This window comes from Lepisosteus oculatus, chromosome 9, assembly GCF_040954835.1.
Source record: "Lepisosteus oculatus isolate fLepOcu1 chromosome 9, fLepOcu1.hap2, whole genome shotgun sequence".
Lineage (NCBI taxonomy): Eukaryota > Metazoa > Chordata > Actinopteri > Semionotiformes > Lepisosteidae > Lepisosteus > Lepisosteus oculatus.
The window spans coordinates 27,593,045-27,620,899 of record NC_090704.1 but is presented as its reverse complement, the minus strand read 5'-3'; the positions used below and the strand labels follow the sequence as shown (position 1 = coordinate 27,620,899).

The window sequence follows — 27,855 nt, the reverse complement described above, 5'->3', positions numbered from 1 at the left end:
CAGAATGTGTGTAATGTTGTTATGAAGTGAGTCTAGATAAAGTGAGGAACACCTGGGTAGTGTAAACATTTACAGGTTCAGATCAGAGGAGAATGTTTGCCGAGATGTAGTGGTCCCAGATTCAGCAATCTATTCAGTTGGTCAATAATTAAATGTCAATCAGTAGTCTTCCTCTTTTAAGCTTTGTTCATGGACAACTAGAGAAAGGAGAGAAGGGGGGAAAAACAGGGAGAGAACTGAGGAAGGAAAAGGCAAGAGAGAGGAATGGAGCTCCTTGTTCCAGATCACCTGGAAAGACCAGATAGGAGCTACGTATTTGAGCCTTGCTAAGAGAGCCTGCTATTCTGTGGTTTTAATGGAAATATGATTTCCTGTTTAAAGAATCCCTCAGTTAAAAATGGCTTTTCCTGGTTAGGGGGTGCATATTTAGAACAGGGATATAGGCATCCAGGTTTGCAGAGGTAGAGATTTAACTGCTGGTTGTGTTCTGTTTGGTTTAGAAGGTTGCTTATTTTGGCCTTTTGTAAGATTTTGATAAGATTTTGAATACTTGATAACAGTCTATGAGTGGTTAGGATGCTGGGTTATGATTATTTTGCTTGGCCATTTCCTGGTGTTTGTTATTTTTGTAACTCCCGATTTATAAATGTATCAATCTAAAATGTTGTGGGACATCAGACCATGGATATAAAACCTCTAAAAGTACTGTTTGAATTTCTGAGTCTTCAGTATATGCTCTGTGCCAATTACTGCATTTTTATTAAACATGCTGTAATATGTTTATCCTGGTCATGTGTCAGGCTTGTTGTCTTTGACTTTAACATTAATAGATTTAATTGTTAATAGAAAAACATCAGGGTTCTCTTCTAAAGCAAATTATTTTCATTTTCTTCCCGTGGTGTAAAAAAATCTGAAGGTAATTTTCATCAATGATTAATCTTTAAATTCTGTCCAGTAAAAACAGTTATTTTGTTTTTCATGTAGACTTGAAACTCATCTTGTTCACTTGGTCATGATTGTATCAGATGCATAATTTGTGGAGGTCTTCTGTAGATTTCAGGCTGTTTTTTAAGCTCAATCAGAACTCAAGATTTCAGTTCGAGATGCTGCTCGTTCTTCCAGGAAGTCCAGCAGGCAGGGAGATAAGAGCATGCAACACGGTATCCGGCCTCTCTCCTTGTCCAGTGGGGCTCCATTTTGGAGATCTAGGGCCTCCTGTTTATTCAGCAGGAACTGAAAAGGAAATAGATTGCTGGCCACATCCTTTACAGATGGATTCACTTCAGCGGAAGCGATAGGATTGTCAGAGTGCTGCAACTGCTTCTTTTATTGCTCTTTTCTGTCTTGTGCGAGAGCTTAGCCATTCACTGCAGCTTCCTCCTGTGATGTGATCTGACCCCTACCTGCTCGCCAGGTTTGTTGCTTCTTTGAAACCGAGAGCCTCTTTCCTGCTGCAGCCGAGATTAATTCGATCACAGGAAACAAATAACTGGTTCTCATTTCACAGCTGTCAGACCATGCATATAACATGTGTATAATCCAGAACTGGAGAGGTTTGAGTGAGTAACTCTGAGAAGATCAGTAGAGAAAGAGAGAGAGAGCGTTGTAGTTGAATGTTGAAAATCAGGACATCTGAATGTTGACAGGTCAGGCAGCAGGTATGGTAAGAAGTGGATTCTGTATCTGTTTCCAAAACAAAACATTGTTCTGAATATGATTAATATTTCCAGGCAAACCAGCTCTGTCAACAAGGAATAAAAATTAAGAGGAGAAAAAAAAGATCAGGGAGACCTCTTTAAATGCTAATTTTAGGAGGAGACAATGCACTATAGCTGGGATCCCCTTTTTTAAGACTTATCAAGAGTATTATCTTATTGGAAAAGCTCTAAAGGTGGTTTGTACAAAAGGTGAACGACCATTACCTTGCTCTGTTGAGAGATTAATCTCCTTTAGACAGTTATGTGAGTGGTGTAATAGCTTTATATATCCTAGGTTAAAAAATCGGCAAAAAATGCTGGATCACAGAAATGCTCAGTTAAATGCTTTTCTGTCTTTGAATAGACACAGCTACTGGATTAAAAAAATACATCTCATCCCACACTTATCAGCTATGCAAATGTGGCCGGAAATCTGATTTTTCAGTTCCCAGTTCCTGCTCAGTTCTCCTGCTGTGCATAATTAAAGAAGACAGTTGCGTAAGGTTCCGATGGCAGATGAAAGGTCAAGAAGTGATAATAAGGAAAGCATTTGCTAATCCTGGAACTTCCTGGTCCATAGAAGTCACGATAAGGACCTATCAGTGGAGCCAGCACTGCGAAGAAGCCCTTGTTGAATTGTACCTGAACTTGGCTGGGCTCATCTATTGCATGATTCTGATTTTTTTTTAAACTGAGCAGAAAAATGATGGTGACGGCACATGTTAATGACTAAGCTGGTGGGGCTGGGGCAGACCTGTTCAATCAGGCTTGAGTGAAACCCTGTGTTTTATATCCGCAGGAAGTCTGCATGTACAGTAGGTGCAGTGAGTGCACACTTGACCCTGCTGGTATTTCCACCCCGTTGAGAGAGAGAGGTTGATATTGGAGGCTTAGCTCCTTTAACTCTGCAGCTCTGTCATGAGCTGCTGTAAATGTGAATGGGTGACCAGCAAACCACAAAGCACTGAACAGGAAGTAATGGCCAAGTGCTAAATACTCTTCAGTCTAAAAGGTTTCTGGTCGAGCATCTGTGGAGCTCATCCCCCAGAGACTCTAATTTTATCGGTGGGAAGACATGAATGAACTGAGACCACGATGATGTCAGGGCAGTGCTGCAGTGCTTCAGCTTGTGAAGCTTTTTCTCATGGGGAGGTTTTGTTAGTTCACAATATCCTTGGTTAACAGGACTTATTTCTGAATTTTACATCTGGCTGTGAGGATTAAAGGATAAAAAGCAATTTTGTAATCATTAGGAAAGAAGGTTTGGTACACATTTCCGGTTGTTTTTTTGGCGCATTTACCTTGACTTCCTTGCAGTAGGAAGTTTGAGAGGTGCCTGTGCTTTTGATAAGGTGGCTCTCTAACTCATGGTACATCAACAGCCTACAGAAGGCCCTGTGACCACGTCAACCCAGTTCTGACACTGGCTCCCCATTACTTAGCGTATTCAGTTCAAAATTTGATTTTTAACTTTTAAAGCCCTACACACCAGATCCCCACAACACTTAGCACGCTTACGTTCTACTGAGGTACACCTCTTACTAGTACTTTCTTCTGGGTACAAGCATCTCGGGGCGCGTGCTTTCAGCCACCTTTCTCCACAACTCTGGAACTCCCTTGGAAGTAAGATAAGATCGCTTTATTAGCCATATACAGTTTCTTGCATAAGGAATTTGTCTTTTTGCATACCCCAGCTTGCCCTCCATGAGGCACACAGACAGGGAGAGAAGGTTGTGGTCTGAGCGCAGGGTCAGCCATTGTACAACACCTCTGGAGCAGCTGGAGTTAACCAATGATTCCTCTGCCAGCTGTGGGATTTGAACCGGCAACCTTCCAGCCACAGGCGCAGATCCTTAGCCACAGAGCCACCGCTTAGCCCATCAACAAGTGCCACTATTTGATAGTTTTTAAATCCAGAATAAATACTTATGGACTTACCTTTAGTCAGACTTTTATTAAATGATTGCTTTTATTCCTTTCTCCACATTTTTTTCCTTTATCTTTATTTCTGCAAAATGTAATTTTGATTTATTTATCCCTTTTTGTTTTTGTTTTGCCCTGTAACAAGCCCCAAACACTGTTGGTGTACAGTATATACAGTATACTGTCAATGTGGACGGTTGTCCTCTATCTCTTGTGCAGTCAGAGCAGTGGATGTTGTGGTCTGTCTAGCTTGGAGATTTTTTTTTCTAGAAATGATTGAACCATTCAGGTTGCTAGATATTTGTGTATAGATTTAATTCAGTTATCTTGAATTATACCTGGAAGTAGACAAAGTATAAATAGGGTAGGGAGCTGTGTCAGTGTGCAGTGCTGGCTGCGAGAGAGCAAGTCGGGTAATTCCAGGTTGTCAAGTCAAAAGGAGAACCTGAGGTGGACTCCATCGGTGATACTGGTCATTAGGCATTTATTAGTAGCTTTTATTTAGGTTGGCTAATAGGCCAGAGGGTGAACTGCACGGAGTCATTCAGAACAGGTTTTCATGCTAAACATCACTATTCCAAGAGGTCAAGAAACATACCTGGGAGAAAGGGAGTGAGTCAGAGAAAAGCAGGGTCCGAACTCAGACCTCAGATATTTTCCATAACCTTTGAGCCTGAAATTCAAACTCCTTTCTGTATGATAAATGTGTTTTTTTCTGTCTCAACAGCTTTCAAGTGGAAATCCTGTCTATGACAAATATTATCGGCAGGTAAGGGTCAATTTTGGGCGCCATGCTTCTTTTGTGATTAGTGCCTTTATATCCTCACGTACCATATATCAGATGAGCAGCAGAGGTTTCGCTGAGGAGTCTTGACTTGTTTGAGTCATGCAGTGCTTCTGTGCACATGGAACCTTCTTATGAATTAATAATAACCCTCCTCTCATCTTCCTGTATGTCTTGAAATCAAGGGAGAGAAGGAAATTATTGATAACCTCTAGTAACAAACATCTGAGTTTATTCCACCAGGCATTATGCCCCCCTCTTGTTGAATGCTAATTGAATTTAATTAAACCAGTTACATGCCCACAAGTGTGAAATAGCTGTGTGAAAAATGGATATCAACAGTTGCCTTAAATACTTTCCCAATTATGACAATTTTTCTTCATTTTTAAAATATTTTCCTGGTTGTGCAAGCTCATGAAGGTGCCAATTCATTGACTTTGTTTCTGCAGTTCCAGTGTTTAGAAGCTTATGGATTATGCATTTAAAGAGTACAATCAATATAATCCGGACAGGACTCCAAAGTGGTTATTTTATACATTTTGCTTCCATTCATCCATTTAACTGCTTTATGTAATACATTGTCTCAGGTGTGCTGGAGCCTATTGATTTTTCGAAACTGAGCAGATAAATGATGGTGATGAGACATGTTAATGACTAGCTGTTGGGGCTGGGGCAGACCTGTTCAATCAGGCTTGAGTGAAGCCATGTTGCCTGTCCATGCAACAGGTGTAAGGCACTCTACGGATGTGTCCTACGTCTGCTCTGGTACATTGCTGGGATACACTACAAAGACACAACCAGGCACACAACAGGGCCGGTTTTCTCAAAAGTCAGTTAAACTACCAGGATGTCTTTGGACTATGGAAGAAAACCAAACCCAAGGAGCATGCCAGGAATTGAGCCCAGGGCCCCAGTTCTGCAAAGGAACAAGTAAAGGTTTATGCCATGCTAAAAACAGGAAAAAAAATAAACACGGTGTTTCGGCTGTGGAGCCTTCTTCAGGTGTGTTAATTTTCTTCTCTTTTCAGCACAGAATAATACTAGCGCTTGGCCACTATGCCACTGGTGCCCAAGCTTTTTGCTCCCATTTTACGGAATTGATTTATTCATTGCAAATGTAGCAAGTGACCTTATAGATGCAGAAAAAGCAAATTGGATGCTTTTTTTTTTCTTTATCATAACTCTGAGAGTTAACTAAATTACCGTCAGTCTTTCTCTGTAGCTGAAAGCTTTGGAAGATCTTTTGCATTGAGCATGTAAAAGATTCTCCACGTTTCCATGCTGTCCCTCGGATGTCATACATCAAGAAGCATGTGCATGTACGGACGAGAAGGAGCGACAAATGAGTCCGTGTCATCTGGTCTGGCCACCCCCACTTTCATGTGGACCAGTCTGGGCTGGTGGGCTGATGTTGCCAAGCTGCTGAGAGGGCAGCTGTTGAGCAGGTGGTGCTGGGAGAGCAGAGGGCAGGGCCTTCGGTTTTCCCCACCAGGGTCACCCATGGAGAATGAAATTCTTCCAGAGTGCTTTTGCGCTTCTCAAGTTACAGTATGTGCTTCCTCTGATGAACACTGCTACAACGTTGTGACCTAGGGTTGAGCAGATCTGTCTCCTTACAGTATAAACTGCTCTTCTCCTGTGATAAGTTTTAAATTAATCTAATTATAGTTTGACTAGACCCTAGACCTTCTCCTCAGCCATTGACAACTTGAGACCTAGAAATGGAGCTGTAGATCATCTGCTGACTCCTGAGTTGGTAACCCCTGAATTAACCCTTCAGGGAGGAAGGAAGGGAAGATAGTAGTGCTCCATAATTCATAGCTTCTTTTTATATCTGCAGTAATATCTGCAGTTTTTATTATTTAACAGGAAAGTAAGTTGAGAAACAAATACATTTACTGTGATGACCTGAAAAATGCCTGTTTACAAAGAAGACTTGCCCAGAGATGTGCTTTTAGTGTAGAATTTGAAGCCCCATTCTGGACTCCCTAACCACTACTCCTTGCCATAGCCGCAAGCAAGAGGACTGTGCCTTTTAATGAACTTTAATAAACGTTCTACACTTTCTCTTACCATTACTGGCTCTGATCTACCTCACACAGGAGTGATCCTGTCCAACAGCTGCTCCTTCTCCTCATGGCACCCCTCTTTTTTTTCCTCAGGTAGACCCAGCTGGCAGTGGGCGTGTGGCAGCCACAGATGCTGCCCTGTTTCTGAAGAGGTCCGGCCTGGCTGATCTGGTGTTGGGGAAGGTAGGACCTGCTCCCTTAAATTTCTAGACTGGATCCATACGCCTAGCTGGTTAAATGGCCATTCGTTCCAGGTGTTTAACATTTGACAATACAGAAAGAGCTTCGACGTCAGTTCAACCTGTGGCTCTCCAGAAAAGGCATTTGCCACCTTTCACTCTGAGAAAAGTCATATGGGTGCCTGCCTTTGTTATTCTTGCAACATTTGTGTTGTATATTCAGTTAGTATTGAGCCTTTTCATGGGAGAGTTTGTGGAGTCTCAGTTTGTGTGAAGATAAGACAGTGGTTGCTTGGTTGTCTGTGAAGACTTGGTTAATTCTAGGCTTTTCCTGCAATAGAGGACCACTGGCTTTTCTGTGTGCACTGGTTATAATGTTCTGGAGGATGGGATTTGAGCAGACTGTCCTTACATGAAATTAAGTTAAAACTACAGGTATTGCAACCTTTATGGAAACTTTTCCTCATGGTTATCCTTGCAGGAATGTTTGATACCCATGCTGATTACTACCAAGAAGTATGTTACAGTTGAATGCCTCAGTGAGATTTGTGCCATTATGGAAAAACCGCTCAGTAGTTCTGCCGTTTATTATTTTTGGTTTGTGATTTCGGTTTTGATTCTTAAAGTAGAGCTTACTGTAAAATGTTCTTTTTTCCCCTTCTAGATATGGGATTTAGCAGATGCAGAACGAAAAGGCTTTCTAAACAAGCAGGTGTGTATTCACTTCTCACTTGTGTTTTCCAGGTATTTTTTTCACTTTTAGAAGATAAGCTGATCAATCTGTTACACTCTGCTGTCAGATGGGTTTCAGCCACTAAAATGGACTCCTGTTTGTTTCCCCCAAACAATAATTGAATGAATGAGTTCCTTAGATGTTAAAGAGATAAGAGAGAATTATCCAAGGGGCAATTTGTTTTACAACAGCAGACAATATAAAGAAAACCCAAAAACTACCAATACATATGTACATACATGAAAAGAATAAGTTGTTTAGCAAGCTTTTAGCCATAGGTATAAATGAAAACCCCAACATGTTCGCTCTTAAATTGCATTCTGAGGGGAGTAATTGGAATTTACTAAACAAAAGGTTGTGAAGGGTCCTCTAGGAATATGTTTTATACAAAATGCGTAACTGATAGACGTTGGCATAGGGCCGAAAGGTCAGCACCAATTACTTTCGGGACAGTCTGACCATACTCCCCAATTTGTTCTGACTCCTCAGATTCAGATTTACAAATCGGGGTAAACATTTAGGTAGATTCAATAAGACTTGATAAAACACGATCAACAACAAATTAACAACCTTAAAATTTTTAAGCTTCCTTAAGGAAAATTGACACCTTTGCCATTTTTTTTGAAAATCAAATCAATGTATGCCTCAAAATTAACTCGCCATCCTGAACAGCAAGTTATATTTGTATGACATTTGTATGAATCACCCCGATGTGGGTTTGAGTGGGGGTCTGAGTGTTCTTCCTTAAATTAGTTGCCATGCCTTTCGTCTTGGAGACATTCAACTTAAGATAATTCTCTTCATACGAGGCGGCAAACTCATCTACAGCTGGCCCATGGTCCCGCTCATCTGCATACAACAAACTAACAATTACTGAGTCAGCAGATCTGATTATGTGTATTGAAAGGTGATAACTATCTGATTATCTAAAGACAGATGTCTAGTAATATAAAGTAAATTCCTCTATTTCTCCAAGGTCCCCACATGGTTTAATCTGACTTTTTCCCCAGAAATCGCATAAGATCGCAGCTGTCAGGCATGTCCCAGGGGTTGCTAGTGCTTGGCAATCTGAAGGAACTTGTATTTGACCTGCCTGAATCTCGGCGACACTCAGCCAGTTGAGTGCTGTCACTTCTGGAATCTCTGCTAGAGTCCACTATTGAACTGACCAAGACCTGGACCAGCAATTGCCTATGGTTGAGGATTCAACCTGTGTGAGAGTACACACCTCTTTTGATTAATGTGCTTAACAGCCCTCCAGCCCTTAAAGGGCTTAAAGCACATATACCTGTTTGTTGACAGCATTTGCCTTATTGACACAGGTGGAATATTGCCCTGCACCAAAGTAACACTGCATATTTGTGAGTTGCGATGCTCAGTGCTGAGTATGACTTAACCACACCAACCATTTAGATACCCAGGATCTTGAACTAATTGGATCTTCCTCTGCACAGCAATTCTTCGTCGCCCTGCGGCTGGTGGCCTGTGCTCAGAATGGCCTGGAAGTGGCACTCAAAAGCCTCAGTGTGGCTGTACCTTCACCCAAGTTTGTGAGTTGAGCACTTTTTTGTCTTGCAGAATAAGTTATGTGAATGTAAAATAAACAATACAACAATACATTAAAATGTGGCCTTTAAACAAATACATGATTAAATGTGATAGATATATTTTTGTGATGCACCAAGCGCCAGTCTAAAACTCAGGAATTAGAAGAGCAAATAATTTCAGCAATCATAAACTGGAAGAGGACGAGTAAATATTAGATTACTGTAATGAATTAACATTATCATACAAACTCTTGGAATAATAATTCTTAAGTGTTAAAATGTGAGTACTAAATATTATACACCCTTTGGAGTTAACATACTTGGTTAGGTGATTGTTTCCTTGTGAGATTTGAAAGTCTTAACAAAGCTGGACTGCAACTGGTCGTTATTCGCCATCTTAGATATATTTCCCACAGCACAATGTTAAATACTTGGTTGGGAAGATGACTGGAAAGTCCACTTGCCATTAGTTTATACCTGCTATGCTGAATATGCAATATATAATATTTGGTATGATATGTTAAAAAATGTACCTGTACTAGTAATTTGGGAATTGTGAAAGATCATAGTTGGGAGTATCCCAGAATTCCTCTAGTTCCAAATGCATTTTGGGCAGGATTTTCTTTTACACGGGCCCAGCGGCTTCTTTCGGTTAAACGTTATGTACCTTAGAGGCTGGGCGTGAACAGCAAGTGTTTGCAGTCACATGAAGAGTTTTTGGTCAAGTTGCCTGATCTTGCAGGAACTCTGCAGCACTGAATGTTGTATGGCGGCTATAAAGGCACATGGTGATTATTGATTAAGAGTGGCATCATCAGGTATACTTGCAAAACCACTTGATGTATTCCTTAATGGGTGGGTCACTCTGACCTTGTGAGTGGATTCATGACAAGTGATGTCCAGCTGTGCTTTCGTCCTGGAACTCTACATTGAGAGGCACGAATCTGTATGTTGTATCTGTATAGGGCTTCAGGGCAACCCAATTTTTTGTAAGCCTGGTTTAGGAGGTAGAGAACCATTGTGTCCTTGTTAAGAATCCTACTACAGGAAAATCCAAAGAGTACAGTTGACTAGTTCCCGGATTTATTTTCAAAGAAAGAGATTGTTCAAGAGAGATTATTACACTTAATTCTAGGCTTGGCCAATACCGTGCTGCTCAAACCTGGATAGATTCGGATTTTCACACTTTGTGTGCAACTTTCGCTAGAAGCAAATAGCAATAAAAAGATTGAGTAGGAGGAAATGAGATGCTTGCTTAAAATCCCCATGGTCCATGTTTAAAATCTTTTCTCTGCTCACAATAGTTAATCAAAACTGTGCCTCTTCTTTACTGAGCAGCATTAGAAGTGCATCAGGCAGGGACAGATCTCTGATTATCTACATGTGCATATAGACTTTAGCTGTGAACTTTAAGTCATCTCATCAGTAAGCGGTTTGGAAAAGTAACAATCCTTTTCAGCACTGCGACAACAATTTTTCTAAAAATCCTGAAATGTTTTCAAACTAAACAAATTCAAGAAGCCACAATCTAGTTGTTATTTGGTTAATTTACAAATAGAATATACCCTAAATAATATCTACGTATATAAGAATGCTAATAGAGTCTAGCACCAGTGCTTGATAAAAGTAACATAAGTGGATGTATTGTGAATAAATTTGGAGTACAAATGCGCTTTGTGGTCTTGGTATTTTATGACTGCAGTACCTGGAGGAAGTAGCTCATGGACTGAATTGGGTCTTTTGTTAAGGGTGTTTTAAACAGTCCTTGCTACTTTTAAGTTCTGTCAATTGTTCTTTGCAGCATGACACCAGCAGTCCCCTGCTGCCTCCTGGAGTGGTGCCTATTGACAGTCCGTGGGCAGTCAAGGTGAGAATGCTGACCAACGTGTTGGGCACTTAAGCAGCAGGAGTCTTTTGTGTGCTAAATTAGTGTTTCAGCAGCAGGGGTCCTTGCAGTTCTTGGGTTTGATATTCTAAAGAGGGTTACTAGCCATGAAGTCCTGGGTCTGCATAACTTTCCATAGTTGACAAATTCCCTCTTAGAGTCAGAGATGCTTTTACTCAAAAGCATGAAAATACTTGCAGAAAAAGGATAAAATTAAATTTAGCTTGATTTAAGGAACTTAGAAATGAAGGAATGTTAATTATTTACATTCTTAAACTTCTTTACATTCTTGAATGTAAAAATTGAATTTCTTGATGCATCTTGTCCTAACTTGGGATACACAACAATAAGGTTTTGGCAAGCCTTCTGGAGACGCACTTTGGATAACCCTGAACAAAGGGAAGAAGATATTCAGGAAAGGAAACGCACAAGTTAGTTAATTTGGAACAACCGATTGTGTGTTTCACATCTTGACTCGGCCATCGCAGACAACACGGCCCTGTACCAGGGGTTCGAAACCGATTGGAGAAAAGGTGCCTTTCTCCCAGGCAGCCCCGCATGCCTCCCAGCACCCTGAGACACCCGGGAGACGGACAGCCCTCCCCCTGGCACTGCTCCGTCAGTTCTGCACCGCTGCTTGGGGACTTCCAGTCACAGTCGGCTAGTGACATGAACCCCGCTCCAACACATGAACTCAAACTTGGGGCGCCCGCAGTGCCCTGGATTTAATGAGCATGTGATCTCCCTCCCTACCCACACACTCTCCCCTGTTGTCCCCATACTCAGCGGCCTCAGTTTATGTGCTGGGACATTTTGGGTGGCAAAGAATGTCTTTCAAATAATACAAGTCTTTTGGTTACTTTTTAAGTGCTTAATTGACTTGTTTCTAAAATCGTACTGTGGTTAATGAAAGGCTGAAAAGGGAACTGGGAAAATGTTGCGGTGTTTCCCACTGGTGAGAGGCTGTTTTTTTTTCCAGCTGAAGTGTTAACCATGCTGTGATGAAACCTGCATTTCTGTGCCTCAATGACAGACGGCCAGCTGTCTTTTTGGCATAGGGGAAGGAAGTGATAGACAGTGGGAGGGGTTGGGCCTGTATTCACAAAACATTAAGGACCACCTAACAGACTTGTTTAATTGTTTGAAATTATACTGTACATCTTGTACCACTCCTGGGTATCTTTTCGCATATCACAATACATCCTAGGGAGTGTTACTGTATCAGAAAGCTGCTGTATGTGTAGGTATTATTTAATTTTTTTATTCTGTGTTAAATCTTTGGTGTTAGCGCCAAGTACTGTAATAAAAATGCTACATAGTTAGACTTAATAGTCCTGCTCATTTAACTAACCTGGAGCTGACTCATTTAATTGACCCTGACACTTGTCCAAATGTGAAAAGAAATTATACAGGTTGTATTATGTAATGTAGCATGTCATTAAAAAATGTGTTTTGCAGAGCCAACGTTCAGATCGTTTAGATAGATTCCCAGGTTGAATTAAAACTTTGTGCCTCACAGTGCAGCTAATTAACAGAACATCCTTTTGGTATTATTCTGACATTTGATGGTCTCTGAGGGGAAAAATGTATAGGATGTCTTTTGAGTATCACAGTAACAGTCCAAAGGTTTATTGAATGAAATAAGATGAATGTTTAAATCTTGGACAAGCCATAAATAAAAGGGGAAAAATAAGTACCTCAAATGTACTTCAGTTTGCCTTTTCTGTTTTTTATGATTAAACCGGTTCCTGGATTGTTCCAGGTGTCAGTGATTTACAGACTGAAGTGCGTGTTATTCTGCACTGCATGCCAGCGCATAACATCTCTGCATTCTGTTTTCTAGCCGGAGGAGAAGCTGAAGTATGATGCCATCTTTGACAGCCTTTCCCCAGTGAATGGCATGCTTTCAGGGGAGAAAGTCAAACCAGTTCTTCTGAATTCCAAATTGCCTGTGGATGTTTTGGGGAGGGTAAGGGAGAAAGCCATTTCTTTTTGAGTGCTAGTTTGAATTTATTAAAAGAAACAACCTCCCATTCTCAAATGTTCTAGGAATTGATGTAATTTCTTGCTTCTTGACACTTATCACTTTTAAAAGCTGTTTTTTTTTAAATTTGGTAACATTAAAAAAATATATAATAATTGTAATAAATTAATAAGTCTTTAGAGCCTTTCAGTTAGGCTAATGCTTGTATAAAAGTAGCATTTGGCTCCTGTTCCTTTTAGAAGCAGCCTGAAGTTTGAGGTTGAGTGATTTTTCAAAAGGTCTGATTGGTATAGGAAGCAGTCTTGCTTTTGAAGGGCAGTTGTGAGAAATCCTTCAAAGTGTGATGTAGGAGGCTGAGCTACATTGGGTGAGAGAGTGATAGCAAAATATTTGTTTGTGTTTCAGTCATTTACCAGGCCAGTGTATTTGGAGTTACTGAATCTTTTGTGTATCAAAGTGTATTAAAAGAGCTGCTTCAAAGTGAACTAGAAATTACTGTTTTATTAAGCAGTTTTGGGGAAAACACCTTTTTTTCTGGTGTATTTCCAGAATTCCAGGCAGCCCTGGTCACCAGGTATTAATACGTAATATGGGTTTAGCTTCACGCCGTTACTGCTTGCGGAGATTAGCTAAATATAGTTTTATGTTAGGCGGAAGTGGACTCATTTATGTCAAGCTAAAGAAAAGAAAATCTCCTTTTGTGTCTCAACTTTTAATTCAGTCAATTTTACCAAATCTTGATGATGCCTTTTGAGGTACAGTAACAAAGTTTTTAGCCCTTTATGGTTGTTTGCTTGCTGATCATGGTTTTTCGTCAAGAAAGTTTGTGAAGCTTAATTTGTTTCCTGCTGCTGAATGACGGTGCAGTTGCCTTTGGTTTTCCAGAGGAGGGTGCTCTTTTGCCAGGCTACATATTGCTCCGTGCTTCAGAATCTCTCTTAAGAAGTACTTGTATTACTAACATCTTACACCGAAAGCATAGCACATTCCACAAGAAATATCTATTGAGATAAGCTGAACATATATGAGATATGTTCTTAAAAACTAGGTTCAGTATTGCATTTATACAGTTCAATATTTTTTCAGAGTGTAGTTTTCTGTATATTCTTAGCTATTCCGTTTTCCCTTTTCCCTTGCAGTGTTAAAGTCTTCTGTTTGGGAAAAAGTGTAATACATTTTTTCAGGATTTATTCTAAATTATTTTCAACTAATTGTCATCTACTTGGACTATAGTTTTGTCCTTTCTTGCTAATATCTAACTTATAGCCATAATTAGTCCATATTATTTTTAAATGAAGGGTAGGATCAGTCAATAGTTTATCCTAGGATTTTTCTAAGGTTTCTCTTGCAGTGGAAAGATTAGGCTAAGTTTCATTTCAGATCTTGATTATCGTGGTGGAAAAGAGCTTGGGTGTGGAAATTTTCAACCATTGTCTTACAGTGCCTTGCGAAAGTATTCGGCCCCCTTGAACTTTTCAACCTTTTGCCACATTTCAGGCTTCAAACATAAAGATATACATTTTTTATTTTATGTGAAGAATCACCAACAAGTGGGACACAATTGTGAAGTGGAACGAAATCTATTGGATTTTTGAAACTTTTTTAACTAATAAAAAAATGAAAAGTGGGGCGTGCAAAATTATTCGGCCCCTTTACTTTCAGTGCAGCAAACTCACTCCAGAAGTTCAGCGAGGATCTCTGAATGATCCAATGTTGTCCTAAATGACTGATGGTGATAAATAGAATCCACCTGTGTGTAATCAAGTCTCTGTATAAATGCACCTGCTCTGTGATAGTCTCAAGGTTCTGTTGAAAGCGCAGAGAGCATCATGAAGACCAAGGAACACACCAGGCAGGTCCGTAATACTGTTGTGGAGAAGTTTAAAGCCGGATTTGGATACAAAAAGATTTCCCAAGCTTCAAACATCCCAAGGAGCACTGTGCAAGCGATCATCTTGAAATGGAAGGAGTATCAGACCACTGCAAATCTACCAAGACCTGGCCGTCCCTCTAAACTTTCAGCTCAGACAAGGAGAAGACTGATCAGAGATGCAGCCAAGAGGCCCATGATCACTCTGGATGAACTGCAGAGAACTACAGCTGAGGTGGGAGAGTCTGTCCATAGGACAACAATCAGTCTTACACTGCACAAATCTGGCCTTTATGGAAGAGTGGCAAGAAGAAAGCCATTTCTCAAAGATATCCATAAAAAGTCTCGTCTAAAGTTTGCCACAAGCCACCTGGGAGACACCCCAAACATGTGGAAGAAGGTGCTCTGGTCAGATGAAACCAAAATCGGAACTTTTTGGCCACAATGCAAAACGATATGTTTGGCGTAAAAGCAACACAGCTCATCACCCTCAACACACCATCCCCACTGTCAAACATGGTGGTGGCAGCATCATGGTTTGGGCCTGCTTTTCTTCAGCAGGGACAGGGAAGATGGTTAAAATTGAGGGGAAGATGGATGCAGCCAAATACAGGACCATTCTGGATGAAAACCTGTTGGAGTCTGCAAAAGACCTGAAACTGGGACGGAGATTTATCTTCCAACAAGACAATGATCCCAAACATACAGCAAAATCTACAAAGGAATGGTTCACAAATAAACGTATCCAGGTGTTTGAATGGCCAAGTCAAAGTCCAGACCTGAATCCAATCGAGAATCTGTGGAAAGAGCTGAAAACTGCTGTTAACAAACGCTCTCCATCCAACCTCACTGAGCTCGAGCTGTTTTGCAAGGAAGAATGGGCAAGAATTTCAGTCTCTCGATGTGCAAAACTGATAGAGACATACCCCAAGCGACTTGCAGTTGTAGTCGCAGCAAAAGGTGGCTCTACAAAGTATTAACGCAAGGGGGCCGAATAATTTTGCACGCCCCACTTTTCATTTTTTTATTAGTTAAAAAAGTTTCAAAAATCCAATAGATTTCGTTCCACTTCACAATTGTGTCCCACTTGTTGGTGATTCTTCACATAAAATAAAAAATTTATATCTTTATGTTTGAAGCCTGAAATGTGGCAAAAGGTTGAAAAGTTCAAGGGGGCCGAATACTTTCGCAAGGCACTGTAAATGTCTAATACAGGTTTCAGGCTGCCTTCAGTTCATTAGAATGGCATGTGCACTGAACAGAACTCTAATAGACTGTGTACAAACTGATTCTCCAGTCTTGCCCTGCATTTCAAGCAGTTTGTTGAGTTTTCTGAAATCTAAATTAGTTTTAAACCATCTAAACATACATTTCAAGGGCAAGAAATTTTCCATATTATGAGGTTCTAAAATGTTTGTCTGCTCTTGGTTTGCTCTAATTCATATGGTTATTTAGAGCAAAATTTCAAAATTTTATGATTAGGAAAGTTTTTATGCAGTACTAAAGTTTGTGGATTGATAGACACTCTTCTGATTTATAAAGGGTAGGATTTGGAGGTGGCTGTGCTCTCCCGTGAAGATGGAGTGGCTTTAAACCAGTCAGACCTGGAATAAGAGATCTTTCCACATATAGTGGCTAGCAAAAGTATTCTTCCCCCTTGAACTTTTTCACAATTTTTGGTCTCATCAGGAGGAGGATCTGGCGAGTTTTGTTTTCACTTTGACATTATATAATGTTGTGTGTCAATCAATGGCAAAAAAATCCCTTTTAAATAAATTTTCATCTTGTATCACAATAAAATATGGAAAGTCCAAGAGGAGTAAATACATTTGATAGCCACTGTACACGGGTTCTCGTTACAACCCTAAGACAACTTCAAATTTCACCTTTTATTTAAGTATTTAATAAAGTGATTTCATTCTGTTCAAACTTTCCTTAGCTAGTAAATCCTAGTGAGCAGGAAGCAGGAATCCCGTTTTGATTTTTTTAGTTATGGTTTTGTGATTAACACCCTACTTTGGCAAGAAATGTACCACAGTACTTTTACTACTTTATTGTGAGATGTGACCTCAGGTTAACATTGACATGATAAATCACACTATCTTCCAGTGCCCTTCATTTCCATGCTTGGGGTTGGGTTGGGAAACTGTAGGACTGCAGATTAAACCTAAAGAGCCACCTACTGGTCCTCTAGCATTACTGTATATACTGCAGGAACATGCTTTTCTTTGATTGGTTTGATGTTGTGACTACCAGCGTGGCTTCACATCACAGGTCCATCGAGATCAGGTTTTTAGGTTGTATAAATTCTGCTTCCTATACCTGGATTAAATTCCACACACCTGCCAGATCAAGTCTTATGTTTGTAACTTGTGAGGACTATTTCCTATTCATTGGACACTAGTACTGTGTCAGGCTCTGGGACTGGCAAGTATTGGTTTCAGGCTGGCCCTGATAAATACAGCAGTGTAGGATAGTGAAACGTAGCAAAGCACAGTGAAATTGCCAAGAGAGTCTGGAAGAGCAGAAAATGGTAAAGCATTGCTGTGGAAAATGTAAGAATGGTGCACTTTCACAGAGATAAACTTGTCACAGATGTTGATTCACCTTTCCTGTCCTGTTTCAGGTGTGGGAGCTCAGCGACATTGACAGAGATGGGATGTTGGACCGGGATGAATTTGCAGTGGTAAGGAAATTACAGTTTCTTTGAAAAGGAGACTTTCTCTTTTTTTCTTATGGAGTTACACAAAGCAGTGTATATATAACGTGTTGGTGGATAATGAAAAGGTACAAAAGGGGCAAAAGCTCTCCCACAACATCTAGCAAGAGTTAGTCTACCACACCATAAAAATCAACATAAATTTGCCAAATAACAAAAGAGCATAACAGAAAATAAAGTACTGCACAGTTTTCCAGGAAACTTGGAAATAAAAGCAATATCATGAAAGTAAACATAAAGCATGCATTTTCAAGAAGATGTGATGAAGCAGGTGTGATATTATGTTGTGTAACGTGGAGGAAAATCAAGGAGCACATTTTGGACTGGGCCTCGGCGGTAGTCTGAGAAGCTTTGGGCCTCAGAGGATATTCTAGAAGCTTCAGGAGGGACTCTCGTGCTAGACTCATCCTAACAACTCGAGTATGCAGAGCCGCAGATGAGAAGCAGTGGCTGTGTATACTGTAAATGTACGTTTTCTCTTTATCCGTCCAAAGGAAAGGCACCACAAAATTCTAAAATTCCTGACTAATGAGGCAGGAGTTGGCCACGCTGAAGAGTGTGCAAAAAATATAATTGTCTGTAGTTCACAACTTGACTGTGACCGACTTTTCCCAAGTGGTCGAGATCTTCATGGATTGAGCCGGGTATTATTAGCCTTTGGCTTTCTGGTGAGCAGCGGCTTCCCTGACTTGCCACCGGCCCGCGGGCACTGTGGTGGCATAGCTGAGACGTGAGCCAGTCTTCCAAGCAGTGCCAGCTCTCCTGTCTGGTACTGTGGATCCAGCAGTGTGTCCAGTGACTGCTGGTCCACATCTCATTCCCTTCCACTCCAGGGACAGAGTACAATCTTCAAACAGTCCTTTTACTGTTTAATTGTGAGATATGACATCAGGTTAACATTTACATGAAAAACTGCGCCACCTGCAGTCCAGTGCCCTTCATTTCCATGCTTGGGATTTGGAAACTGCAGGACTGCAGACTGAACCTTAAAGTGCCACCTACTGGTCCTCCAGCATTACTGCACATACTGCAGGAACATGCTTTTCCCAGTTGGATTCCATTGAGATCAGGTTTTTCAAATGTAAAGTTTCTGGTTTTAAAATTAAAGTTGGCTTTTAAATTAAGAGACTGTTAATAAGTTACCAATGCAATCCTTATTTTCTTTTATGTTTTTTTTTCCAACTACATGCCCTTACGTAAACCATAATGATGCTTTTTTAAAGCTTTCTGCATCACAATTAAGAGAATTATATAACTATGCACATTTTGCACATATTTTATTGTTTTTACAGTGACTATGATCATATTTTGCACACAACTATGTATTTTTATTTATTTTATTTTATATTTATTCTGTATTACTGTAGGTATTCTATTTTTTATCTATCCTGATGTCTGTTTTTTTTTTGCTTGTCTTGGGCTGCTGTAACACATCAATTTCCTTTCGGGATCAATAAAGTCTTATCTATCTAAGTCAGCTGGGTTATAGACAGTTCCTAAAAATCAGTGATATCGCTGAATAGTGTCATGTACATAGCTGTTTCGTGCTGAAATAATACAGTATTTAATAGTAGATTTTTTTTGTTCAGCAAGTAGTAGAAATGACTAGTTCCATAAGATGGAAAAAAATGTTCTTCAGTAAATGGAGGAAAGCGACTCAACTCAGGTTCATGGATGAATGATCTACATTACTGGTCATCTGTGTTTCAAATATAGATAAGGAAATGATCGGTGGTACAATCAAGATGAAGATCAGAAAAGCTAACCATGTGTTGTGGTTCAACTAATTCCCCATAGAATTTAAAGAGGCATTGTGCGATGGAAACTTGAACACCAAAAACCAGACGCCCCATGTGTTTGTTTTCAGTATTGCAGAGGAAAAAGGTGTTCAGTGTTAATTAATGTATCTGGTAAAATACATTGACTTAATCTCCCATAACAAGCAAAGGTTTAGTGCTAGATGGTTTTAAACCATTCTTCACACAGGTGTTTATGTGGGGTTGTGGTCTAGGTGGAGGAAATGCAGCTGTTTTAATTTGCAGTGCTGCTTTGCTCTTTCTGACCAAAAGCTGTGAAATTTAATATTTGCTTACAACTTTCAAAGTTGAAATGCCACATTTAGTTTTTACTTGACTTTGCTGCTGCACAGCACTTCTGAGTGAAGGATTTGAGTCAGTTGGTTTATAATGGTGATTAAGTGATGTTGCAGTTGCCGCTGTAATCACACTCCGGTGAGGCTAACAGGGTTAACACTAATATTTTTTGTCAAGGGCTAGTTCTATAGAACAGCTTGGAAATTGAGCAAGTTTATTTTTGTGGGATATTGCACATTTTAGAGTAAGGTTCTTCACTCAGCTTTAGTAAAATGCCTGTCACTATAAATGGGTTTATTGGGATAAATGCACTTGCTAACTTTTGTTTATATTTACGGACTCTTTGTGAAGAGTATTGACACTTTGATTTGTGACATTGAACAGGGCTTATCTTAATATGTTCCCACATCAACCAAATAGGAGCCCTTAAAAAATATGGCTCTTTTTATTAATTCATAAATGGCAACAGTCCTTGTCCATGTTGGAAGTAGTGTGGTCACTTTGATTTAAGTGTTTGATTCTTGATTGTCATCTCTGTTGTCAGAGACCTAAGTAAATATAGGCAAACAAAATCAGGCACCGATGTCACAGCAGGAGACAGGAATAGTGTTTGTCTGAGCAGAGGTAAGACAATCTGATTTTAAAAGCTCTTTGTGGTACGTGCAGACAATAGACATGCTCTATGAAAAATTGTTGGTAGCATTTAATAGCAGTCTGTAGTAATTACTGCAGTAATTCTTCAAGAGAAATTTATAGTGTGGCAGGGTTTTTTTGCTTGCATAAAGTCTTTAAACCCCAGTATAGTTCTGTACTTATGAAGGAAGCTGGGTTTTGACCGGAGACGGGAATACTATTACAATGTGGCTGATGTTTTCATCCAAAGCAGCTTACATTTTTATCTGTTCATAGTTAAAATATTTTACTGAAGTATCTTGCTTAACAGTGCCCCACCTGGGATTTGAACCTGCATCCTTCCAGTTACAAGTGCCGATCCTTTACATAAAATCACTACTTCACTGAGCACATTGGGTAATGCAGACTTGTTTGTAGGTGTGTAATTAATTAATATCTGATACTTGAGCTACAGCATTGTCTAAATAGGAAACCCTAATTATTTTCAATAACAATTAGTGAGAATCAAAGTGTCAGTCCTCAAGAAAAGACACTCGTTAATTTCATCAGTTGAATTTTTTGCATTGATGAAATTTGATACAGATTACCCGAGATTGTGAAGTATTCCCTTTGTCTTGTTGATAATACATAAGAGGTGGATCAGGTTTTTAAAAAATCATATCACTGGATAACTGTGGAGAGTGTTGGACCAAGTCAGGTTTGAGAATCTGGAGACTGCTTTGACTATGAGAGAGGTTACAAACGAGACCATTTGGTTGCTTTGTTATTACTGTTTCCACATGTGGCTATGGATGTTGTATAAAACTTACCCTGGGACACTTAACTCTAGCACTGGTTTGTGCCTTGACAGGCCATGTACCTGGTGTATCGAGCGCTGGAGAAGGAACCTGTGCCAATGTCCCTTCCTGCCCCCTTGGTGCCGCCGTCCAAAAGAAAGAAACCAGCTGTGCCTCCTGTGGTGCCCCTGCTGCCCTCGCCTCCCTCCGTCAAAGACAGTCGCCACTCCATGACAGGGCCCAAGACTCTGCCCCCTAAGGCCCCCACTGTACAGGTGCCCTCCAGCTTTGTGCTTAGGCATTGTCCTGTCTTTCCTGTCTCATTGCTGCTGCGTACTGGAGAGAGCAGCGCTTGCCCATCAATTAGTACTTAAAGAATGGCTGCAAAACATTTCAGCAAAGGATCAGGACTACCTGTGAAGAAACGAGGAATGGGTTCTATTGCGTGAACTCAAGTGTTTCAAGTTTTATTTTACAATGTTCCAATGACTTAAACTAAAATCTTAGTTGTTAATATTTACTTGATACACGGGTGAAATAACATGGCAGCTGAGATGCATCCAAATCATCCAAACCTGAATTCTTTCCAGTTCATCATGTAAACTACTTAATCATCTGTTGAAAAATTATTTTAGCAACTCTTGTTAATTATATAGTCTTGTTTCCACTCCATTTCCACTGAGGTCCACTGAGTTAAGATGCTGTTCCATTTCTGTTCCTTGGCAGTGGGTTGTGTCACCAGCAGATAAAGCCAAGTACGATGACACATTTATGAAGACTGACAAGGACAAGGATGGGCTGGTTTCTGGCCCTGAGGTGCGCGATATCTTTCTGAAGACTGGTCTGCCCTCTGCCACCCTTGCAAAAATTTGGTGAGACCTGTTTCTAATCTCTTATCTTTAATCTGAGGGATGTTTCTTCTTGATACCCCCTTGTTGTCCTTTAATTTTAAAAGGGAGTTAATGCATACATTCTTATGCATTGGGAGGGTTTTGGACTATTAATATAAGTACTCAGGAACTCTGAGCCATTATCAGCTTGCAAGCAACTCATCAAAAGTGTTAGAGGATAGAGGATATTTGCTACTCTTGATAACTCTGCAGACACACTACATGCCTTGGGCCTTGTGCTCCCTGGCAGGATACTTCAGTCCTCTTAGCCATGGCAGGGCTACGGGAGTCCCGGTTGAGGTTGGTTAATGAGAAAGCCCATATATTGCCAGGTGATCTCTGGACTTAAGGGCCCAACTGACCACAGGCCTGTATTCATGGAGCCAGTGGGTATTGCATATGCCTGCCTTTTCACCAGCACTGTTTTGGATCTGAGCAGAGTATCTACAGTGGAAGGAGAACACTGGAAAATTTCAGTTTGATCCTATAGTCTAGAAACACGAGGACTGAGACTGTGTCTGCAGTAACCACGACAGACTCCTGAAGAGGATCTGTTGGAGGATCTGTTGGAAGAATGGTAATCTCTTTCTGAGATGAGCTTTAAGCAATTTAGTAATAAATAAATTTGACTTATGGGGAGGCAATAGTCGTACACTTTTAGTGTTTCTGCTGTGAAAAGGAATTAGTGTCATAAGGCATTTTACACGACTGAATTTACATATAATATGAAGAGTGGCAGAAAGGAGGAACTCAAGTCGGTGTTTTTATATTCTGTCCAGGGAGCTGTGTGACACCAGTGATGCGGGGAAGCTGAACAAAGAGCAGTTCGCTCTGGCGTTGTACCTGATCAACCAGAAACTTGCCAAGGGGATCGACCCTCCCCAGGCCTTGACTCCTGAAATGCTTCCTCCATCGGACAGACTTTTGCAGCAGGTAAACCAGCAGAGCTCTACTCTGCCATCCCAGGGCCAGCTAGCTCTATCTAGAGGAATGGGGCACTGCAGGAACAGAACCCTTCACTTATGTAAGCTTCATACAATCAGAGTGCTTTCTGTTCTCTGGAAATATCCCAATGTTGTTAAAAGCTGAAGCCAAATCAAAAAAAGGTGTGTGGAGTCATCTTTTATTTCTGGTTTTCAGATTGTCTCAAGAAGTCAGATGAAGAAACTGGTTTTCAATCTACAGAAATACCACATAGTTTGTATAATGGGGGGTATAGTTAAAGTGTCTCACTTTACCATTTCCAGAAAAATGCATTACACTTAAAATTTAAATTTTGGTTTGTATGATCACTTTGTAAGGGGATTTAAAAGATTTAAAAACAATTGGGGAAAATGTGTGTACCAGACTCCTTCAGGTGTTTTTTGTTAATTAAATTGTACACCGTTCAAAATCTTACCATGTGCATGGTTATGCTAGCAGATGACCCAGCCAGTTTCAAGGTCAGTGACTGCAACATAGTTTTAGCACTTCATCTCCTTATAACAGTAATGGGCTTTTTTAGTAGTAATCTTTCAGCACCTCGACCTGGTGCATGGTGTGCGTCTTCTCTGTAAGCTGAAGCACAAGAATGCAGAATGAGGTACAGACTTCACCCATGGAGGCTGCTTTTTGCTGGATACTCCTGCACTCTTCCTTGAGGGTGGTGATGAGCTTCAGACTGGCTATCGGAGGTTTTGCCACAAAATCGTGCATCTTCCAGAAGATTCTGGAGCATACGTAGCATTGTTGCGTTCAAGTGATCTGGCAGACTAATATTGCACTTTCACCTGCAAAGAAAGCTGTCGTCCAGGCAAGCGCAGTGAGGTCAGGCATAATTACCCACAGCAGCAAAGTATGGACTACTGATGGCTGAAACCACTGAAGTCTGGATAGATGGATGTCACCCATTTATACAGTCTCTATCAAAGACTTGATGATAACTTGCTAATAAGGATCATTTTTCCGCATGTCTTTGGGCATCAGTGTGAACAGTATTAAGTGTCATCAAAAAGCAACAGTGCTGTGTTATTCAGTGGTCTGAATTGCTTTGAGTAAGCATTACTGTGAATTTCACTTTTTGTCAAGTAGTCAGACTTCAAGTCGTTTGGAGTCTGTTGAATAAGCAGTGGACAAGCAGTGTATGCAGGCAGTTTTTCTACAATAAGGCTCCATATCATGCAAGATGATGTATCGCTTTTGAGGACCACTTGCTGCTGTGGTATACTGTCTACTTGACATTTGCTTGCCAAATGTTACCAGAATCTTCACAGTACGCCTCGCTCTGATACCAAGTTCATATGCCACTTTGAATAAGCACATTTCTGATTTTTTTAAAACGAAGTCTGTAGGTGTTTCCATGCAATATCTTGCTGCCCAGTGGATCACAAACAGAGTGTGGGTCTCTTGAATGATTTGGAAATGTGTGAAGATCTCTTATGATGATTGAAATGGTCTTATTGTGTCTTTTGCTGTGATGCTCATACTGAGGCTACCATTCCACTCTTTCTGCAGGGCACATTGAGTAGCCTGGCAGCTGACTTCTCTGCCATCAAAGAGCTGGACTCTTTGAGCAATGAGATCATCGACCTCCAGAGGTGAGTGAGCCAGGAACTTTTTGGGGGGAGCAAGGGAATTAGGGTATGACTGTTCCACATTGCTCTTAAAAACATCACAGGCCTCTCTTATGGTTTTGCCAAGTTTCTAAATTTATTTAGCAAAAGCTTCCATTTGCTATAATGCAAATAGAAAAATTGTTCCTACTGTAACAGCTGATAAACATTAACAGTTTTCCACAGGTGGTTGTCTGCTTCTGGGTAGCTGAATTCTCCCTGAAGCTGAATTTATAGTCCTTTCTGTAATAATTAAGAAACTGAGGACACCTGCTGGTTAATGATTCTCAGTTGAAAATAACAGTGCTTGTTTCTGATGTCCTTAGATTATAGATTTCTTAAAACCCTGCTGGTAAATCTTAGCAAGACAGCTATTTCCGTGTTTCCCTAAATTGTTATTTAAAAATGCCTTTAATTAGGAGGACATTTTGTTTTTTTGTAAGTGTATCTGCATTACCAAACTAGAACTCCTTTTTCATTCCAGTTTTTATACTTGTTTGTCTCTAGTATGAATGAATGATAACTTATCCCATTCCATCCTGTTTCCAGTGTGGCATGCACACTGTCTAACACTGATGTATTAGTCTCTCAATTTCTGTCTATGCTGCCCACATTTACGTTGTGTATTGGATGTATTCTCTAGATGGTTTAAAATGTCCAAATCTATTATTCAAAGACACTTTGGTGTCTTTGTGGAGCTGCTTTTTTGCGACAGACAAAAATGTTCTTTTAGTATTTTTACCGTTCCCAGATGCCCAAAAAATAATATTTGAATAAAATTTAAGATGATTCTACCTTTGTTTGCAAGCAACCAAAATCAACAAAGGGCATGCCGCTGTCTCTGCTAATAAGAGTTAGGGGCAATTTAGTGTAGCTGCAGATCGCCTTTTCTGGTGAAAGAAAAACAAATCGGCTGCTGCTTTTTGTTCCAGTGAGCAGTGACACACCCCTGTTCTGGAGGAAGAAAGGGCTAGTTTCTGTCGGTCGTATACAGTTTCGAAAACTCCTTCATCTGACCTCTGTGTGTCGGACGTTGTATGCTTGCTATTTATACTCGGCCTTCTCGCCATGGTGATGAGATTTGGAGGGGGGCACTCCAGAGACTCTTGCTCTCAGTGTAGTAAGTGTATGTGGTGATGGAGGAGGTGTGTTGTCAGCAACTACAGGACACAGGTGCACTGTAGCACATTGTTAGAGATACTGTACACAAATGTGTGTCCTCAGAAGCTCGCGTAGGAACATATTAGTAATGTGATCCTTTTCACATTTCTCATACCCAGTCTTAATGTTTTTGTTTTTTTTTTACACTGTGTGATAGTTTTGAGGTTTATAACTAATGAAGAAAAAGGATTTCAAACCCCTGTATTCATTACCTGCGTGGTCTACCAGTTCATTTTTGTTAATTGCCTGTCTTGTTCTCCGATTTGCTTTATTACTGTATTTTGAACACGCACCCCAAGAGCTTTCTGTTCTGTTCTTTGTAGTTTACAATCTCTAGGTGAGAAATATTTTGCTTTCTAGTTCTTAGGAAGTAAGTATCTGGAAAAGTGATTCGATTTGCTGTAATCGCAAATTTGACAGCTAATAAAAAGTCTGGTAAGCCAAAATATTGAATTCTTATCAAAGCAAGATGGAGTGTGTGAAACAGAGAAAAATACATAATATTTTGTTGTAAAAGTAACACATTGGAAAACTCAGGTTTAAATTTCTAGCAAGTCCAATCAAATGTAGCCAGCACACAAACTAGCTTAGTAGAGGATGTGTGGTCGGTAATCCAGAGGGAAGACCCGGCACTTCAAATGCCTTGCATGGAATAAGCCTTGCAAGCAGGGTATAAAAACCTGACGTGATGTTTCAGCACTCTCGCCTCGGCGAGGAATGGGCTGTGCAGTAACGCGTGTCAAGGAGTCCCTCAGAGCAGAGAGAGGAGGAACCGGGGCAAACGGACTTCCGGACTCTCGGGGACCAGCAGCCCGGTCAGAACTAGAAGCTGCTTTTTTTTCTTCCTCAATCGGAGAGGAAAAAAAAAAGGCAGAGAGCGAGCAAAGCGTCTCTCCAGAGGTTGGCTTTCTCCACGTGATAGATGCTGCTGCCTCAAGGCTAGAGGAGGGAGGGAGGAGGTTGGGAGGGTAGTAGAAGGGGAGAGCTCATTTACAGGCAGTTAAGGTTTTTTTTTTCCACTTCTCTGAGGGAGACTCTCTTTGGCATTACCTTCTTCTTACTGGGCTCCTCCACCTTGAGTCGAAACCTGCCTTCTGAGCAGAACAGTGGATCCTTGAAGTGTGAGGAGGGGAAGTTCAGTTATTTCTCCTTTTTTTTTGTTGTGCTGAGGGGGAAGTGGGTTTTCGGTGTTGAGTGTCCTGACTGTGGAGCTCAGAAATAGAGACAGGGAGAGTAAAGGGAGAGAGGGTGGAATGCCGAGTTAGGATGGGGGACTGTGTGCCGCAAAGATGATGCGTGTGGTGAGGGACTGCTTAAAATCTCCACGGCAACGGGCTCCCTCCAGTGAAAGGTAAGTGCTCCCCTGCTTCTATCTGATCACTTAGACCCAGCTGCAAGGTGAAGGAAGTGAATTTGCACGTTGGCACAAACCACGCTTTCTAAATCAGGGACATGCATCATATATTTTAATTGGAGATGTCTGGTCTTATGCAGTTTTTTTTTATCAGTAGATTCAGTCCAATGGGTTAAGGGGAGCCTGGTTCATGAAGGACCTTGAACCAGAGTGTGAGAGTTGTCTGAATATTTTTGTCTATCTTATTTCTCACCTTGATTCTCTTTCCTTCTCACCTCTGCTTTTTTTCCCCTCTTAACTGTGAAACCTCTGAAGCAGCTGTCATTTCTGTAGTTTTTTTTGCAGATGAAAAGAGGTGCAATGTTCTGTGATCTCAATGTTTTCTCGAGAGGAGTCACTCCATCCTTGTCAAGTCTCAGCACTTTTAGAATTCTCAGAAAAGTAGTGGCGCTGGAAGAGAAGATGGATGGAGGTGCTATTTGTACACATGATTTTAGCTACAGATATTTTCTTAGAACTCTTAAGACACTGGAAAATCCAAGCACTGAACTGTTTTTTTTTAAGTGTGAAGTACAGCAGCCATGTTTTACCTACATATCAAATGCCAGCTAAAGGTGTGTTCTGTGTCTTCTATAGATGTCCCTTATTTTTAGAAAGAAAAACATCTGTTGTTAAATTATATCTTTCTAATGAGGGGAAGGGTGTTAAAACTGATTATTTTTGTGATTCTGAAATGTTAAAGATCTCAAGATCTAAACGGTGCAAAAGATGTGCTAGATGGATATGTCACAATTGATGTGGTCTTCATAGGAACAGATGTTTTGTCCTCTCTGAAGGTTTGGTAAACATTACACTTCAGGGTGTATTCTGGGTGAGATGCTTTGATGCATTGATCAACACTTGCTTTAAGGGATGACCTGATTCACTTGCTAGCTTTCACAGGATCACACTTTCTGCAGTTTAATTC

At 40.5% G+C, this 27,855-nt stretch overlaps 1 protein-coding gene across 2 annotated transcripts in view; it reads left to right on the top strand.

The window, feature by feature from the left end:
- eps15 (epidermal growth factor receptor pathway substrate 15) overlaps window positions 1-27,855 on the top strand; it is a 71,644-nt gene that overhangs the window by 8,868 nt on the left and 34,921 nt on the right. For both annotated transcript variants that reach the window (XM_069194322.1, XM_069194323.1), the window contains exons 2-12: window positions 4,348-4,389; window positions 6,567-6,656; window positions 7,317-7,364; window positions 8,840-8,935; window positions 10,734-10,799; window positions 12,661-12,786; window positions 17,298-17,357; window positions 20,967-21,167; window positions 21,619-21,764; window positions 22,562-22,715; window positions 24,276-24,358. In XM_069194322.1, the coding sequence (XP_069050423.1) occupies window positions 4,348-4,389; window positions 6,567-6,656; window positions 7,317-7,364; window positions 8,840-8,935; window positions 10,734-10,799; window positions 12,661-12,786; window positions 17,298-17,357; window positions 20,967-21,167; window positions 21,619-21,764; window positions 22,562-22,715; window positions 24,276-24,358 (1,112 nt within the window). The remainder of the gene's footprint in view (window positions 1-4,347; window positions 4,390-6,566; window positions 6,657-7,316; window positions 7,365-8,839; window positions 8,936-10,733; window positions 10,800-12,660; window positions 12,787-17,297; window positions 17,358-20,966; window positions 21,168-21,618; window positions 21,765-22,561; window positions 22,716-24,275; window positions 24,359-27,855) is intronic.